This window comes from Aspergillus flavus, chromosome 3 (genome assembly GCF_009017415.1).
Source record: "Aspergillus flavus chromosome 3, complete sequence".
NCBI lineage: Eukaryota > Fungi > Ascomycota > Eurotiomycetes > Eurotiales > Aspergillaceae > Aspergillus > Aspergillus flavus.
The window spans coordinates 1,073,771-1,090,943 of NC_092407.1; the positions used below are offsets into that span (position 1 = coordinate 1,073,771).

General features: G+C 48.5%; 6 protein-coding genes across 6 annotated transcripts; 4 read left to right on the forward strand and 2 right to left on the reverse strand.

Annotated features, from left to right (window-relative positions):
• Positions 1–533: 533 nt before the first annotated feature.
• F9C07_2230443 (MFS transporter) lies at positions 534–3,157 on the reverse strand (the record flags this gene model as incomplete). The annotated part of the gene is made up of 13 exons (XM_041290619.1): positions 534–652; positions 712–760; positions 814–853; positions 911–1,034; positions 1,138–1,404; positions 1,463–1,574; positions 1,642–2,059; positions 2,123–2,223; positions 2,279–2,340; positions 2,397–2,491; positions 2,542–2,682; positions 2,743–3,012; positions 3,132–3,157. 13 exons carry the CDS (start codon positions 3,155–3,157, stop codon positions 534–536), a joined length of 1,824 nt encoding a protein of 607 aa, XP_041144217.1.
• A 1,892-nt stretch (positions 3,158–5,049) lies between these two features.
• F9C07_1379818 (uncharacterized protein) lies at positions 5,050–7,136 on the forward strand. The gene is made up of 7 exons (XM_041290609.2): positions 5,050–5,338; positions 5,395–5,494; positions 5,548–5,735; positions 5,788–6,083; positions 6,144–6,446; positions 6,517–6,669; positions 6,722–7,136. The coding sequence occupies exons 1-7, from the start codon at positions 5,191–5,193 to the stop codon at positions 6,920–6,922; spliced, it is 1,389 nt and encodes a 462-aa protein (XP_041144218.2). The 5' UTR covers positions 5,050–5,190; the 3' UTR covers positions 6,923–7,136.
• A 2,605-nt stretch (positions 7,137–9,741) lies between these two features.
• F9C07_4552 (putative endopolygalacturonase I) lies at positions 9,742–10,967 on the forward strand (the record flags this gene model as incomplete). The annotated part of the gene is made up of 3 exons (XM_041290610.1): positions 9,742–9,966; positions 10,032–10,451; positions 10,509–10,967. 3 exons carry the CDS (start codon positions 9,742–9,744, stop codon positions 10,965–10,967), a joined length of 1,104 nt encoding a protein of 367 aa, XP_041144219.1.
• A 689-nt stretch (positions 10,968–11,656) lies between these two features.
• Positions 11,657–16,447, reverse strand: F9C07_2281621 (uncharacterized protein). The gene is made up of 6 exons (XM_041290620.2): positions 16,410–16,447; positions 16,092–16,361; positions 15,384–16,041; positions 14,708–15,331; positions 14,256–14,640; positions 11,657–14,197 (listed from the first exon to the last, which is right to left on the reverse strand). Exons 2-6 carry the CDS (start codon positions 16,300–16,302, stop codon positions 13,670–13,672), a joined length of 2,406 nt encoding a protein of 801 aa, XP_041144221.2. The 5' UTR covers positions 16,303–16,361; positions 16,410–16,447; the 3' UTR covers positions 11,657–13,669.
• On the forward strand, positions 11,688–13,834 carry F9C07_1380479 (major facilitator superfamily domain-containing protein). The gene is made up of 6 exons (XM_041290627.2): positions 11,688–11,747; positions 11,802–11,859; positions 11,912–12,003; positions 12,061–12,123; positions 12,183–12,297; positions 12,358–13,834. Exons 2-6 carry the CDS (start codon positions 11,830–11,832, stop codon positions 13,534–13,536), a joined length of 1,479 nt encoding a protein of 492 aa, XP_041144220.1. The 5' UTR covers positions 11,688–11,747; positions 11,802–11,829; the 3' UTR covers positions 13,537–13,834.
• On the forward strand, positions 16,360–16,911 carry F9C07_4555 (uncharacterized protein; the record flags this gene model as incomplete). The annotated part of the gene is made up of 3 exons (XM_071511231.1): positions 16,360–16,484; positions 16,762–16,802; positions 16,865–16,911. 3 exons carry the CDS (start codon positions 16,360–16,362, stop codon positions 16,909–16,911), a joined length of 213 nt encoding a protein of 70 aa, XP_071364873.1.
• Positions 16,912–17,173: the final 262 nt, after the last annotated feature.

The window sequence follows — 17,173 nt, forward strand, 5'->3', positions numbered from 1 at the left end:
GTGATGAGGCAACGTTATGCCTTGGCCCCCGTTAACTCACGTGTTGGCTGCTTGCTATCAGTAATTCTGCGTATTTTGTACCCCAATGACCTCGAGTCCTTAAGTTTCTCAGCCTCGGCCAAGGACGAATTGGGGCTTTCCCCGTGGGCTTTCATGTCCGCTCCAAATGACTCGGACGCCTCGACACCATCGACTTATTGGACCAATATGACTGGTCATGGAGCTAATTAGTCAGGACTAGAATGAGGCGGCGAATAAGGTCTTCTCTGACGACCCTTAATTTCTGTAAAATGTGGCTGTACCATCTGGTCTACAAGGGGAAAATACTGGAAGGCGTGTCTGTGTCACTTCATAATATTGCTACACGCGCATTTCGGTGCCTTCGCACAAGAGAGGCAAAACCGCCAAGGTAAGGTACATAGATACTAACTTTGTTAGGTATTTGTGCCCATCGAAGCCATAAATCCACGACAGTAAAGGTACTCTACAAGCATTCCATGTAATCAATGGAAGACCGACAGTTATGATACACTCTAAGCAGGATCATGAAATTGCTGGAGATGGAAAGGTTCATCGTCCATCTTTTGTCGGCCACATAGGTTACCCAGGCTAACGACATGCTCCTTGACGTGGACAGACATTTTTGTGTTAACTGCGGCCACAGTCAGTATGTATCAGGGTAGGAAAGAGCTGCAGAGGGGACAATCGTACATATTTCGTTCATTTCTTCCAGGCCCACTTTTGCAGTGCCACTGGGAACCTACACTAAGCGTTAGCTGTTGCCAGGTGGTCCGTAGATGACAGAGTACTTACGAACAGAAAGACGAGAACAAAAGCCAGCGCATTGAGTCCCCTAAAGCACGATTAAAATCCGACCGAACATGCAACTGAGAGAACAGGAAACACCCACATGAACAAAAAACATAATTTGGATTCTCCGTAGTTGCCCAAAGCATCGGTCAATTTGGGTACAAATAGTACCAGAAGCCCCAGACCCAGGAAATTGACCATAACGCTGAAGCTCATGCCGACTTCTAAAGAGCAGTATTAGCATCAATCCCATCGTTGCGAGTTAGTCAACCCTTCACCTTAAAGGAGAGAAGTCGAAAAAGAAAGAAAGAAAGATCCAATACTTACCACGGAACGCAAGTGGAAAGACTTCGGCACTGAAGGTGAAAGGGACTGGTCCCGCACCGATACCATAGAAGAATGTAAAGAAGCCGATGGTAAAAGTTGATACGAGGGCCAGCCTGACTGTGTAGGTTTCGATTCGGAAAAAAAGCCCAATAGCAAGTAGACTGAGAAACATTCCCGCGAGTGAGATGAGGAGAAGAAGCCGACGCCCACGCCAATCAATGTATCGATACGCAGGAATAGTGAAGAGGAAGTTCGCCAAGCCGAATCCTAATCTCCGTTAAGAATAGAGCCTATATACATGGATTAGATGCGAACTTTCACTTACCAAAGTTAAGCCAAACTACATCCGCACGTTGCTGGGAACCATTTGTATCCAGTGTTTTCTCCCGCGTGGTTTTACCGAAGAGTCGAGAAGAGTAAAACGAGAGAACGTTGATCTAACTCGACAATGAGATAAATGATGTTTACAAAGTCAACAAGCAATGCTAGAGAGGAGTGACTCACACCACACAGTTGTTGTGACGCCATTACCAAAAACGCAGCCACACATGCCCTTTGGTTGCGTGGATGGCTGAAAAGCTTTCCAATCCGCTTGAGGAAACGGGTCTCTCGGACCTTCTTTTGGTATATCTCTTCACTATACCAGTTCTGTGGTCTCTTCCCATCAAACATCTCCGTTTCGACTTGTAGTTGACTATGGATATAATAAAGGTCTCTCGCAGCCTGGATGTCTGTGCCTCGTAGCTGTCGGAGGCTCACGAATGCCCCGGTATAATCTCCTCTACGGATAAGAAACCGCGGGGATTCGGGACAAAGAAAGACGAGGAAGAGGAGGATAAGAGCGGGAATAGACGCTGTCCCTAGAAGCACCCTCCATTGGCGATCGACAATCCAATCGCAGGCGAAGCCAAGAAAGACACCACTGTATTGATGGTGTGTAAGGAATACTGTTCAAGAATCAAGAGAAAAATGCATAAAAACGTACAAAGTATCGAACAACTGCCACATCATCAACAACCGTCCGCGCAGATGGTCAACCGCTGCCTCTGCGGCAAAAACGGGGGCGATTGACGCCTTCGCGCCGATCTTGGGATTGAAAATTAGTAGATTTTGTCAACAGTAGACAGATTGAATGGCTTACCCCAATACCGAGTATCACTCGACAAGCAAGAAGCTGCTGCCATGTCACACAGCGAGCGGTACCTGTTGGTTTCGAAGTCAGAATTGTGTCCCATGGACAGCGTCAGGACACTATCTACCAAGTACACAAGCAGCACAAAAAACGGCTGAAATGAACAGTGCTGGGCGCCTCCCATAATTGCCCTCTTGGAGAGGATCACTCAACCAGGTTCCACTACTTTCTTTAGTCTCTTTGTGTGATCTTACGTTTGTTGGGCAACTCACATAATACTTCCCGATAACCAAGGCGCAGCATCAATAAAGCCACCCAATAATAGATGAGACTGCGTCCAGTCTTCTCCTTGGGGTGACAAGTCATGCTTCCAGCCTTCTGAACCCGCATTAATCGTGGACTGCTGCCAGCCTCTATAAGAGTTAGTTAGTTGGAGCCTAAAGATGATATGACTCCCTGCCAGGCGTACATACTGGGTGATCGCCGCACATGCTGTGGTTAAAATGGTCACCTTGAGGTCTTTACTTTGTTGCCAAAAGCCCGACTCCTTTTCATCCTTTATCGCCTTGAACTCTGCTGGCGTTAAGCTGAGTGTGTATAGATTATCGGGTTCCTGTGCTATTCGGGCTCCTTTGACAAGCAGCTCAAGGTCGACCACGTCTTTCAGATTGTTTCGATCATAGAACTTGTGCACGTCATCTTCAAGCTCCTCTGGTGTTCTGAGTAGCAGCGGGTTCCGAGGCCTGAAGGATGCAATGTAAGATGAGCATGATGCCCGACCACAAGCAGGAGTGAGAGAGGCTCGATAACTCCATTTGACGAAAAGATAATGAAAAATTGAACCTGAGGAGAGAATGCCTACCGCCTGGCTGAGTTGTTTACGCGCATATTGCCCCTTACATGAATTTATTCAACCTTAACCCGTTCAGCATGCGCGAAGTAAGGGGCTCGGAAGATAATATGGTTCTTAGCCACACCTTAAGGCTAACAAAGGATCAAGTGGAGCATACAAGGCTTATCTGAGCTGCAGTTTCTTTATATCACCTGGAAAGAGAAGTAGCTTTACAAATGATACTTTACTGGCACAAATACGCCGCAACCGAGGTGAAGATGAGAGAAAAGCAGGTAAGTTGACCAATAAGCCAAGTTCCAGTGACAAAAAGAGATGAGTAATGAAATACCTACCCAGCCATAGAAAATGTGATTCTGCATTACCAGAAATGAGGCTCATTTTGTGGATTAATCTAACCTGATGGTGTGCCGTCCTCCGAAAGTTTTACACTCGTATTCGATCGTCATGTACAGCCTCGCCTTGGCACTCCACGGGGTACTGAAATTATTTTTCAATTTATTGCATCTGTGTCACAATCCTCACTGTAATGGTTCTAATCAGCATGCTAATTGACTCAGCAGCAGAGTCGAGTCGAGTACTGTGGTAGCTAACCAAAGGTCTGGCAGTGAGATAGCAAGAGCTGACAGTCTTGGACGATATTTAGCGCCCAAGGGACTGCCGCCACCTATTGGTTTTGCTTTTTCTCTTTGAGTAATCTGTTTGCTCCCTTTTCTTTTCCTGTTTTACTCTGTGGGTTACTGGATACCTGCATGGGGGCTGTGCACCAAAACCGCCAACGAGACCACTCTTCCTCTTGGGGATCATCTTGCGAGAAATTCTGGTGTGGTGAACCGATTAAATTTGTCGCCATGAAGGTACCCACCGCTCAGATGTCCTAGGTTCAACGTCATGTAACGGGAAGAGAAGAATTTCCGGGGATTTCCGAATGGTGCTAAAATACTTAGGGCATGGATTGACATCCCCCGCTTCTCATGCAGCAATCCTCCACTCCCCGCACACTTTGACGTGGCCGTACCCCAATCGTAGTGAAGATGACTCGATCCTTCAAGCCACGGCTAGCCTCACTGGCGTAACCAGCCTGTCGGGCTGCGATTTCTTGCGTCCGTCAAACCTTCTGGGTGAGTTTGGGAACAAACAAGCGCACAGGTCGGTGCCGAGACAACCATCAATCAGCGCCCTGATCGCGTCGTCACAGCCTCACCACTTTCAGAGGCTCTGCACCCCTTCGTATTTGTTTCTTTTTGTCTATAACCGCAGTGAGAGAGCTGAAAGCCTACCCTCCGCCCCGCGCTTAGATCAACTTGCCTCTTCCCTTTTACATCCAAGCCATACTAGCCAACCTTGACCATGAGCGGGTCAGTTCAGAACACCATCAGCCCTGACCTAACAGGGTACATCAGAAAGGAAAGGCTCGAGGCTAGACTACTAAGCCTGTTTGGCAAACCGATCAAAGTTCGCGTAAGGACCTTCGCTGATAGCGCCGGTGTCTCAACGCTGCTGACATACAAGGTTCATTTGAAAGCATATCAATGAGCGATGGGTTTTTGACGCCCCAAGAATAGTGACTCAGGTACACAACTTTGTGCAACTTCAGTGGCAAATTGATTACTAGCCAGTGGCTAATTTGTTCATTCTTTTCTCTAGAATGAGATCGAGTAAGTGGAGATAGTCCAGCACGCGCCATTTACCACAATATGACTTATTGTATTTCGATAAAGCGATCTTCGGGATTGAACGAGTATTTTGATCATACGGATATGGATATGGATGAGATGATCACTGGGCTGGGTCTACTCATGTGGCTTTGATACCGCAGCAATGTCATTTTATTTTCAAGTACCCTGCTCTATGTAACGTAATTCGCTGCTGGTAGTGTTTGCTTACCTGCAATGATAACTCACGTTACAGCCTTGGACCAGCATTCCTTAACTTGGCTAATCTGCCTTGTAACTTGAATGGGTGATCGAATCTGGTTATAAGCGACTTATTAGTATCTTGGTATTCCTAAATTTACTTCCAGAAGAGTTCTAGTGTGACGCCTAGAACCTACTGGGCACTTACTGTGAGAATGCATACCATCGCACCGCTTCAAGGCAACAGTTGCCGGCTGAATCCGTTGAAACCTGAGCACTACGGTGCTATACAACCCCATCTCCGTTATCCAACATTTGTTTCTTGTCCGGAAAAGTCAAACTTATACCTATTTGACTTTATATGTATGTTGTCAATTCCTGAAACAACCCTCTGGAGCCGGGTTTACTGACTATATTAGCCTCATCGGGTCCCAAAACGGACGGCCCTCACCTATTCACCAATAGCGACGATTTCGAGACCCATATCGCGACTACGGCCAAACCACACACACGTATAGTGTTGGTTTTTCTCCTCGCACAGCATTGTAGTAAACAGACTTACAATTTCCTAGGTCGATATGCTCTCAAAATTCGATGCGCCCTCTCGGAGTCACCGAACAAGCGATGCGAAAGCTCATAAACACATACGGCATCGATGCGACCTTCCTCGACCTCGCAGTATCCTTCGGTGACAAGCCACAAAGCGCTGATGCAGGACACGGAGCGATGACAGTGAGACAGAAGGAAGATGGTTCATACGGTACTTGACCGACCTGAAAGACGACACGGGAATGACAATGCTGATCTTTCAGACATGCAATATCTCTTTGCATATGCAGAGAACAATGCCGCTCAGGGGAATGTTCCATGGACGATCCGACAGACATGCGTATTCCACCGATATAATCCTGCGGGATCCGACAATCTCTGGATCTTCTTTCACGCGAGGCCACGATCAAAGATGCAGCAGCAGATCGAAGCCGAGATCACTTCGCAACATGCAGGCGTGTCTAAGAGGTGGTACTGGATGCATTTACTCGTGCTTTCGGCATATATTGGTAATTGGCGCTGGTGTATCCGCAGTCTGGGCGAGGAGATCGAGAAGACTGTCAGTTTGAAATGCGACCGAGGCTTTTGTGAAGTCGAGTAATGCTAATGATCTGCTTAGGTTGATATCGCTCTGACGTTGGATCTCTCTAAGGCTGATCATGATAAAGACGGGCTCATCCGACTATTGACGCCGCAATATTTAGGAGACAAGCTCCTACCGCTCTCATCTAGACTAAAGGTTGCGTTAGAAACCGTTCGCAAGCTAGATGAAATCAACACACATTTCCAATCCAAGGGGTTTATGACTGATGACGACTCACAACGATTTGCAAGCGAGATGGCGTACTACAAAACTACTATCGAAGGGTACAGTAAAAGCGTGGAAGTACTCGAAGGAAAGGTGAAAGGTATCTCGGATCTGGTATGTCTTTTATCTTATGACCCTATCATGATCATGCTCAGACTTTCTAACGTCACTCATCCACATGTAGTTGGCAGTTGCCCTAAACCTCAAGGGCCAAACTGTAGCCAATGAAATTAACGACAAGATGCTGCAGCTCACTAGCGAGGCATTCGAAGATAATGCTACTGTCCGGGTTGTCACTCTAGTCACCCTTATCTACCTTCCTGCTAGCTTCGTCTCCGTGAGTCTCATCCAATATGCATGGTACATGTCAGCTCTAACAATACGTGCAGACTCTCCTCGGAATGAACCTTTTTGAGTTTGGAGATTCGAATGGGCAAGGGTTCACGATCTCGAAGCAGTTTTGGATCTTCGTCGTGGCTGCAGTACCGCTTACGATGCTCACCCTGGGATCTTGGTATATCATCACCAAACGGCAGGTGAAACTGCGGCAGAAGAGGAAGGAGGAGAGAGCAGGAAGCAAGATGTGCTGAGATATTTTTCCTTCGTATCTTTCCTTTGTACTTGTCTATTTGCTTCCTCTTTTCATAAGTATATATGTCTCTTGATTGGATATACGAGCGTGGCAAGATAGTCAAGGTGTTTTAACAACAGCATGGTGTTGGAGGATATGTTCTGCAAATTGCCAAGCAATTTTATACATAACCCATGGATAGATACACATAGAAATCAAGTTTACATGCTCAAATAAATTACGCAACCTACAAAAGTACTCTTTATATTCGAATAAGTTGATTATCGAAAGCAATAAGTAGTTCCTGCCTCGAATTTCTCCGGCATCCAGCTGATCATGTGATTTTTCGAGATAGGATCCTTTCGCCTGGTATCAACTGATCTATAAGATATTCTCTATAGTTGCTGATCTTCGAGCGGATGTCTTACTCCGCCCGTCATAATATGGCCTTGTTCTTCATTCCAGGACAAACACCAGACAACTGTAACGGGTGGGAAAGAAGGTACCCTCGGACGAAACTGGCCCATACGGCCGTTACCTCGTGCTCACAGCTTCTTCAAGATCAATTCACCTCCATCATCTAGAGGAACTATAAACGACATATGCTCCACTCTGTCCGAGAGACTCTATGCCGGATTCTTACATACTGCTCTGATATTCCGGGATAGCTCCTCTAACAGTGCGGGCGTAGAAAGTTATGTCGACTAAGAAGGCTACTCCCCAAAAGATGGGCCTTTGATCCCATTCTAGCCGACGACTGGGTAAGTATGTCGCCGGTATTCTAAGCATTCATACTATGGTGAGAACGAAACAGACGGTATTTCTCAAAGTATTCCGGTACATCTCAAGACAAACAGAAGACAATTTCCCAGGATGGCAGCGCCACGGCAGAGGGAAGGATGTTCCTATTTTTATTACTACATTAGCCAAGATTGATATTGTTGATGCATCAATCCCGTGTAAAATTAGTCTGGATTCGTACCTACTCTGAGGGCCAGTAGATGTCAGCGAAAGTATAATTTTCTTTTCTCAATGCTGTCGGTTAGTGCACCGGTACTTTTGTGCCATTGCCAAGAGAAAAAACTATCTACAAGATTGGCTATCGATGGATGCCTGCATCACTCATGACTAGGCCAACATGTTTCCGTCTGGACTGGTATCAAATCATGCATCCTGGCATCTGAATGCATTCCTCGGGCCGTGGACCATGCTAGCTTCCATATAAGCATGGCATGTGAAGAACACCCTTTCTGTTTATACCTGGGGCGTCTCGCTTTGCTGGTTATGCTGGCCTTCTTCCTCAAGTCAATGCTTCTCTGGAGGTAGGGAGGCTTCGCGGTTGCTCATCGACGCCTGCTCAACGTGAAACGGTAGCGACTTGTAATCTCGGAAGCTATACGAAGAAATTTTGCGTTCGTTTCTTTCCATGGGCTGCCCTGTCGAATTTCCGCAGTGACAATCTTCGGACACCGGTTTTGAGACCTTCCTGATATGGTATTCTTCCCTCGTATTGAGATCAGGCAGCGTCAAGGGGAGGAAAATTCCCCTAGCAATCATGCGATATTGAAATTCGGAGAAACCGTCTCTCCCTTCCACCATCCGGCACAACCGGAGGACGTAAAATGCAGCGTTAATTAATGCAAGAGAATTCTTCCTCCACCTATAGTACCAAAGCGTGCGCCACAACGAATCCTAGAAGTCGAAGTGCAGATGAAACTGAGACACTAAAGCCGTTTTGCCTTTGCCAGACTGACCCACTAGGTGGATCATTCAAAATTCGGAAAATTCATAGCATGCATCTCAGTGAGCCAAACCCTTGTCGTATACTCAGGCTGCCGGAATCAATTGTCCGACGATATCGAGGACATTTCATCAATCCAGAACACCACAATACTTGGTTAGAGAATGATGTGACGATCCCTTTGTGAGGTGTCAAAGCGCCAGGCTGATCCGGAGATTTGCCGAATATGACAAATCCGTATTGGTGATTCTGACCGTTGATCCCTCTCTATTTTCTGGAAAAAGATGAGACCCCTGATTCAGGGATTTCAGGCAACCCAATTTAGGGTAGATTAAACCGACAAGTTAAGGCTCAAAATGGATAAATCCATGATGCCGGGTAATCCGTACCTTCGGTCCCAGCCAACGGGATATCACAAATCACCCTGGCTTGAAACCACGACGAATAGGCAGCACCGGAGAATAAACGGCAAAACCTTTTAGTGAGCTAGCGAACTTTACCAGAGGAACCATGTGGGCTAGCTCCTTTCCGATGTACCGAAAGGACCACGATGCCCGATGCCCACTGGCACAAGTAGGGACCTAGCTCCCTCAGAGTGAGACAAGCATGAGACAAAGGGTGGGATATGGGCGAGGGAGTTCGGCAGATGAGCACCTATTATCCCGATTGTTGGACGAAAGATGAACTGAGGACTGACGGTGGGGCCGAGCCTTACCGGATCTTGGCTTGAACCCCTAGGGCCCATGGGTCCGCTATGCCCTAAACGCCTCCTAGGGCTGCGCTCGTCGTTAGAGGTTGATGATACTGATAATAGCACGGTGGAACAGTCTCGTAGTGGAGATTTTCGTTCCACCAATAACTGAATTATTTCGGTATCATGGAAAACAGGCCCACGCTATCGCCAAGCTCAAGATCCGAAGCTTAAGTATGGAGAACCATGAGGTATAAAAAGTCTCGTTGTCCAGGGCTTTCAGGGAATTCTTCAACACCAAATCACTGCTTTCATTCGTTTGCTTTCCTTGTCTCTGTTGAACAGGCCCTATACATTCATTTATTCATTCTCGTACGTTCTGTTGACCAGAACCCATTCATTCACTATGCATTTCCAACTTCTCGGCCTCGCCGCCCTCGGCTCTCTCGCCGCTGCTGCTCCCGCCCCTTCTCGCACCTCTGAACTGGTTGAGAGAGGCTCTTCTTGCACTTTCACCTCCGCTGCTCAGGCCTCTGCGAGCGCCAAGAGCTGCTCCAACATCGTCCTCAAGAACATCGCTGTCCCTGCTGGAGAGACTCTTGACCTGTCCAAGGCCAAGGACGGTGCCACCGTACGTTCAACCAACTGTACAATATTCAGTACACGACAGATTAGTTAATTCAATCCATCTTTTAGATCACCTTCGAGGGCACCACCACCTTCGGCTACAAGGAATGGAAGGGACCCCTGATCCGCTTCGGTGGTAACAAAATCACCGTCACCCAGGCCGCCGGCGCTGTCATTGACGGCCAGGGCTCCCGCTGGTGGGACGGCAAGGGCACCAACGGTGGCAAGACCAAGCCCAAGTTCATCTACGCCCACAAGCTCCAGTCCTCGACCATCAAGGGTTTGCACGTTAAGAACTCCCCCGTCCAGGTCTTCAGCGTCCAGGGTAACGACGTCCACCTGACCGACATCACCATCGACAACTCGGATGGTGATAACAATGGTGGTCACAACACCGATGCTTTCGACGTTAGCGAGAGTAACGGTGTCTACATCACCGGTGCCAATGTCAAGAACCAGGATGACTGCCTGGCCATCAACTCTGGTGAGGTAAGTAGCTCAGAATACTTTCATCCCCCTTGACGCACAGATATTGACATGGCACAGAACATCGAATTCACCGGCGCTACCTGCTCCGGCGGTCACGGTATCTCCATCGGTTCCATCGGTAACCGCGACAGCAACACCGTCAAGAACGTCAAGGTTGCCGACTCCACCGTCGTCGACTCCGACAACGGTATCCGTATCAAGACCATCTCTGGTGCTACCGGCTCTGTCAGCGGCGTGACCTACGAGAACATCACCCTCAAGAACATCAAGAAGAACGGTATCGTCATCGAGCAGGACTACAAGAACGGTGGCCCCACCGGCAAGCCCACCACCGGTGTCCCCATCACTGACCTCACTGTCAACGGTGTCACTGGCTCCGTTGCCAGCAAGGCCACCCCCGTCTACATCCTCTGCGGCAAGGGCAGCTGCTCTGACTGGACCTGGAAGGGTGTCAGCATCTCCGGTGGCAAGAAGTCTGATAAGTGCCAGAACATTCCTTCTGGCGCTTCTTGCTAAGCGAACAATGCTTGATCGCGTGTTTGGCTCTGGTGTATAGATACCCAGGGCGCAGGCCACTCTCAATTACTTTACTTGGTGTACCATAGATATATATGTCATATAATATAAGTATCAACATCTGGCTGTGTACACATATTTTTCTATAAGTATTTTGTTCAGTTATTGTATACATTATCTGTTTGTAGAACTCATGCTACTACGGAATGTATAACGGCAAAGATCGAGTTCGAATAGCATATCCAGTACACAAACCTGTCTAACCCACGGATATAGAGAGTACTTGAAGCAATCAAAGCCTTCCATCATCCTCCAGCGAGACCGCAAAAGTTCTAATATATCGGGATCCGTTAACGGAAAGCGTGTCTGTACTTCATTCCGATACTTCTATAATTCAGGATTTACTGCCTATACGGGGGTTGAGTCATTAGCGACTCATTGGCGACTCACGTAATATACCTGGCCCATAGTAATTACTTTCAACAGGACAAAAAAAAATGCGAGGAACTGGAGACAAACTATTATCTAACCAGCTATCCATAGTGGTTCTTACGATCCATCATGCATGATGGACGATATTCCGAAAATGGAAATAGACTAACCCCAATATCGGGAGTGTTGTCAGTCCAGGACCGAGCCTTCGGTTAGCGTTATTTCTGTGTTCTCATGAATAGTCGCTCTTATTGGACGAAATGGCAATGCGCTAACTCCAATGTCGGGGTCATGTCTTGGCATATCGAATCTCTTTCTATACGGTCGACAAGATTCTGGATAAATAAGGTCGGCACGACCCATTGACCGCAGAAAGCTTTCACTAACTGTTTTGTCACTAAGAAACATATGGTCTTCGTCGCATCGCACCATGCCTGACGAAGAAAAGAATAAACAGCCTGTGGGTGCTACCTGAACTCGTAGTGGCTATCTACTCACGGCAAGGTTGATAGGAACCGGCAGCTGGTCGGGAGACATATCCGCTGATGGACATGGGAAATGGCATAGTTGGATGGGAGAGTCAGGACGACCCGTTAAATCCCAGGTAAGATTCTAACATCATGGCTACAGAAAGACTATATTGCTCACACCAGAACGAAAGAAACTACCCTCCGTCTCGCAAATGGTTCCAGTTAGCGACAGTTAGCATCATCACGTTCATTAGGTAAGAGACCGAGACATATGCAACCATCCAGGGCTTTAGCATTGACAACTAGCTTTCAGCCCATTTGCGTCATCGGTATTCGCACCCGGTGTCAGTCTTGCCGATCAAGAATTCGGGAACACATCCTCCATACGCAGCTCTTTTGCGGTAACAGCGTATCTCTTCGGCTATTTTGTGCGTTTATACACCGAACTGCTAGTTTAGAGTGGGTCGCTAACAGGTTCATAATGGCAGAGTGGTCCCTTGGTTCTATCTCCACTCAGTGAGGTATGTGGTCGTCGAATCACGTTGAACGCGGCCACGTCGATCTTTGTGCTGTTTCAAATCGGCTGTGCCCTTGCGCCCAATCTCTCGGCCTTGATCGTCTTTCGTTTCTTCACTGGCTTTGGAGGATCCGGCTGTCTAACCATTGGAGGCGGCGTGATTGCCGACCTTTTCGAGGCGGAGCAACGCGGACTGGCCTTGTCCTTTTTCTCGTTCGGTCCGTTATTCGCACCAGTAATAGGACCAATTTGCGGGGGATACATTGCGCAACGTGCGGGGTGGCGATGGACATTCTGGGTGCTGGTCATCGTAGGGGGCACGCTGACCGGTATAGTCATGGTGACCAACCGAGAGACCAACCCGACCGTGCTCATCAGGCGGAAGACAGTGGCCCTGCGCAAGGAGTTGAACCGCCCCGAGCTTCGCAGCTGTTATGAGATGGAAGGCGAGACACGCGGGCCAGCGACTCTCTTGTTGAGAACATCCACCCGGGTCATCAAACTGTTGGCCACCTCGCCCATCGTACTGATCATGGCCCTCTATATTGCGTCAGTTTATGGCTGTCTCTATCTTCTGTTCACCACTATCACATCAGTCTTCCAGAACCAGTATGGTTGGAGTGTAGAAACGAGTGGTCTCGCATATATCGGTTTGGGGCTAGGCTTTTTCGCGGGCCAGGTAGTGTTCGCTCTCACAAGCGATCGGATCCTTATCCGACTGAAACGACGGAATAATAACATACTGGAACCCGAAATGCGTCTCCCGTTGTGCTTGCCATTTGCACTCTTCGTGCCGATCTCCTTTTTCTGGTATGGCTGGTCTGTTCAGGAAAAGACACATTGGATCGTTCCCATTATCGGACTGTTTCCCTTCGCCTTCGGCATAATCGGCATCTTTGGCACGCTGCAGGCATATATTATTGACTCTTACCCTCGCTATGCGGCATCCGGTATTGGAGCATTGACAGTTACTCGGTCCCTCTTCGGTGCATTACTGCCCTTGGCAGGACCGCCGATGTACGAAAAGCTGGGATACGGTTGGGGGAATTCGCTCCTAGGCTTTGTGACACTGGCGATGGTCTTGCTGCCTATCCTTTTTCGTCGCATCGGTGCATCTCTCCGACAGAAGTTCACAGTTGATCTAGAATAGTACAATAAGGAAGCCAGTAATGGTCTTGATAATTGCACAGTTAGACCGTTCCCCATGATGATGGATTCAGTGTCAAATGCCAGGTGTACCTCAGCCATACAGAGCGGGCAGCTTATTGGCCTTCCAACCGGCGTTACAGCAGCCCCTCTGAAGCGAACAGATCACCGATCATATCACTAAAGTCGATCGGCCCGGTGCCGTCAATCATATATCCATAGTCGTCTCCGCCAATTCCGTAATCTTGGGCGAGTGTGGAGGGTAGGGAATTGTGTTCCGTAATGTCACGACTAGTGAATGGCGTATGATACATGGCCTGGTCAGACTGCATCGGAAAGGAAGTAGAGGCACCGGAGCTTTGAGCTGCGTTGAGCATCGGAGGGCCTTGACTGGTGCTCCCTTCTGTACTAGCAATTGGAAATGGTCTCTGAGAGAGGCTTTCTGCCGATATCCCCGTCGTTGCCAGAACTGGCATTGAGTCACTTTCTCTCCCGCCCGGCAACATGCCCTGATTATCCGACACATTGGTCCTGGATACAAACCTAAATGTCCTCTCAGCCAGAGCGGTGGTGTGTGAGTCAGAAGCTTGTGCTGAGGGACTAGATACAGCATTCTGTGGAGACAGGTCCCTTGTTCCAGTAGGAAGAATTGCCGTTGTCAAAAGCTACACAGCCTCTCAATAAAATATTCCGTCCGCATATCGGGGTAATTGCGATACATACCTTGACCGCAATGCTGATTCTTTTTGCGAGAGTTGTATATGGCTCCAAGAGGGTCATGAGATCCCGAGCAGTGCGCAGCTCTGCTAGAGCCATGTCCTCAATTGATGAACCTTTCCTTGCTAAGATTATATAGAGCATGGTTAGGGATGCGGCCAAAATCATGTTCGAGATATCCCAATGTACGCCGTGAAAAAGTCCCCTGTGATACATGTCCTGCGCAAGCCGAATGATGTTGCGACTAGCGTCTACACAGGCGGAAGCATACGAGGGGAAGCCATCTGCTGATCTGATTTCGCCAGTGGACGAAGTAACTAGGTAATGCAGGAAAGGCCGGTACAGATAAATCTGAGCATGTGCGTACGACATGCATAGCTCGTATTGTGCACTGCACGATGTCATATCAGAACAAAATGCCGAGGAAAGTCATTGGGCTTGTGGGAAGTCGGGCCTACCGTTCGATTTGCAGCGGATGCTTCTCTTGACCGAGGCGAAGGTACGGAGGGAGCGAAGCAAGCCAGGACCGAAGCTCACTCTCTAGTCCCCGGACCGTGTCTTTACTCACTAAATGGCGCAATGGCCCCGGGTTGTGGGTTTTCTTGACGCCTTTCAATGGATACAGTCGCTTAGTCACATGGCCTAGGATGTTATGTAGTCGGAAACATGCGACGCTGGCAACAGTTGGGTTCCATCGTGCCACATTATGCGGGCTGTCGGAACGTGTCTCCGTGGGACGATGTCTACTCTCGCACTCGACACTCGGATACTCAAGATCAAGCTCGTCGCACCCAATCGGCATAGGTAACCCACCGGTAATGGAGACACATGCTAGAAGGTGACGTGTCGTCCAGAAAACGTGCTTTTTGTCTTCACGAGTAAATGCATCATCCGTCTCAGCAATTTGATGATATTTCATACGTAGTGCCAATGAGAAAGTGTAGGAGAGAGCTGAGAAGCTTGAGCTGATACGGGCGGTGTATAGTAGAAAGATATTCATGTAGAGGATGGCCTGGAGAGTGACCAAGTCGTTACAGCCTTGCAGATCAGCCAGGCTACGGCATGTTTCGAAGTATTGGGTGCTATTGCTGTCAGCTCTTTAACCGTTGAGGCGGGAATCCAGGAATAACATACCCTTCCACTATGTATGCGTCCCGAGATCCTTCATCATCTATTTCAAACAGACATCCCAAAGCCATAAGGGAAAATAGCAGTGCAAGATATCGGTATTCTTCGCCGCTATAGTCACTGACTTTCAAGGTAAACAGTAAGGGGAAGACGGAATCGAAAGTCGGCCGGTGTATAAAATTGTGTAAAAAGTGCGCACTGAAAGCCAGATTGACCAGATGGCGCGCTCTGTCCTGCGGTGGCAATGATATTGGTTGACCCAGGCCATTTCCCAATGTGAATAATTTTGGCGCCGGCACATTCCTTGCTCGGACTCGGTTTTCAGCATCTGCCCCGGGCCAGTTTCCCAGTTCATCTTTTAAACGCCTTACAAAGTCCATGTGAGCGGCAGAGTGCAGAAAGCGAGCCTCGCCTTCATTTTCGAGAGCCGAGGGAAGTGTGGCGTTGGGAACACGGCCAATAGTGTCTAAAACTGAATTGTCGTTGAGATTTCCCTGGCGAGAATCCACCACTTCTGCAGACCCGACGGGAACAGATGCAGTTGTGAGTACATCTCGCTGTTGACACGACTCTTCTACAGCCTTCATGCGCTTCTCAAGATGTTCAATTCGGTCAAGCTGGGCCGGGCTCCTCTTCCTCCGCCGCCGTTGAGAGAATACACAATCTTATCTAATCAGCGGCGCCCATCAATCCAGAGAGGTTACGAGATTGTACCATTGAACGACTCACGACAATGGCTACACGGGTACGTCCTGTCGCATTTAATTTTCATCCTCCGGCACACGTCGCAGGCCCCATTCGCTCGGGGCGCGGCTGGAGCGTCCATGCTTGTCGATGGCCCGGAGGTGCCATTGGAGCCGCGAGTAGCATCAGCTTTAGCATCAATTCCAAAGGCTCGGAATTGCTGTAGTGTCGGGTTCATCATACATTAGTGGGATGTAGGAGAGTGGATGGTCCAGTCAAGACTCAAGAGACGCCAGGCATGTATGGAAGCACGTGCACGGATCAACAAAACAGGCTAAACCTCTTTAGGATGCTGGGGATATTCCACCCTAAACACAACTCTCTCACGTCAACAATCCCTCCCCATCTCGAATTTGTCAAAGCGTAGGCTTTGAGAATATCCTGCCGAGTACCAATGCTGCTCGCTTTTGCCGAAATACGACTTGACGGTTGCTCCCCCACGGAGCGTGAGGTAAACTCCATCACGGCATCCGCGTTCCCCTCCGCAGCTAGCTGTGAGAATGTAGGTTTTCCTAAGGGACTGGTGTTTCTGAGCTCTACCATGTGTATCATACAGTCGTACATGGCCTTTCTGCTCCAATACCAATTATCTTGGTCATTGTGCTTTGATTGAATGAGAGAGCTGTGATGAAATGAAAAGCGGAATGGACAATTGCTTCCTCGAACTTGGCTTCGGACGGGGTGAGGTGTATCTTGGATAGACTCCTTAAGAAGAGGGAGGCCCTGCGACTAGCTTTTATCAGGTAAGGTTGCTGCAGCCATCTCTAAGTCAAATGCGACAAGGTTGTAGGTTGGGCTGAGGCTGTCGATTGTTAAAGTGAAACATTTGCATAGGAGAACGGAGCCCGTTCAGCTAGCACGGTAGTACAAGCCAAGCACTGATAACCAGCATAACTCAACTAGCTGCTATTTGCTAGTTTAATATCACTACACCGTTCCGTGCCGCTCTCACTCTGGACCTGGCACAGGCATGAAGAGGCGCCCAATAAGACGTGCAGTCTCATGGACGAAGAACCAAAACCACACCCTGATCAGTCGGCGTTGAATTCGCC

Excerpts from the sequence above, each read along its gene's own strand:
- F9C07_1379818 (XM_041290609.2), top strand. The coding sequence starts at position 5,191 with ATGCATACCATCGCACCGCTTCAAGGCAACAGTTGCCGGCTGAATCCG. Across the intron at positions 5,339-5,394 it reads ATACCTATTTGACTTTATAT|CCTCATCGGGTCCCAAAACG; the intron begins GTATGTTGTCAA and ends TGACTATATTAG. Across the intron at positions 5,736-5,787 it reads GAAGGAAGATGGTTCATACG|ACATGCAATATCTCTTTGCA; the intron begins GTACTTGACCGA and ends CTGATCTTTCAG.
- F9C07_1380479 (XM_041290627.2), top strand. The coding sequence starts at position 11,830 with ATGCCTGACGAAGAAAAGAATAAACAGCCT. Across the intron at positions 12,004-12,060 it reads GACGACCCGTTAAATCCCAG|AAACTACCCTCCGTCTCGCA; the intron begins GTAAGATTCTAA and ends CCAGAACGAAAG. Across the intron at positions 12,298-12,357 it reads CGTATCTCTTCGGCTATTTT|AGTGGTCCCTTGGTTCTATC; the intron begins GTGCGTTTATAC and ends TCATAATGGCAG.
- F9C07_2281621 (XM_041290620.2), bottom strand. The coding sequence starts at position 16,302 with ATGATGAACCCGACACTACAGCAATTCCGAGCCTTTGGAATTGATGCT. Across the intron at positions 16,042-16,091 it reads TTGTCGTGAGTCGTTCAATG|ATTGTGTATTCTCTCAACGG; the intron begins GTACAATCTCGT and ends TGATTAGATAAG. Across the intron at positions 14,198-14,255 it reads GAATCAGCATTGCGGTCAAG|CTTTTGACAACGGCAATTCT; the intron begins GTATGTATCGCA and ends GAGGCTGTGTAG.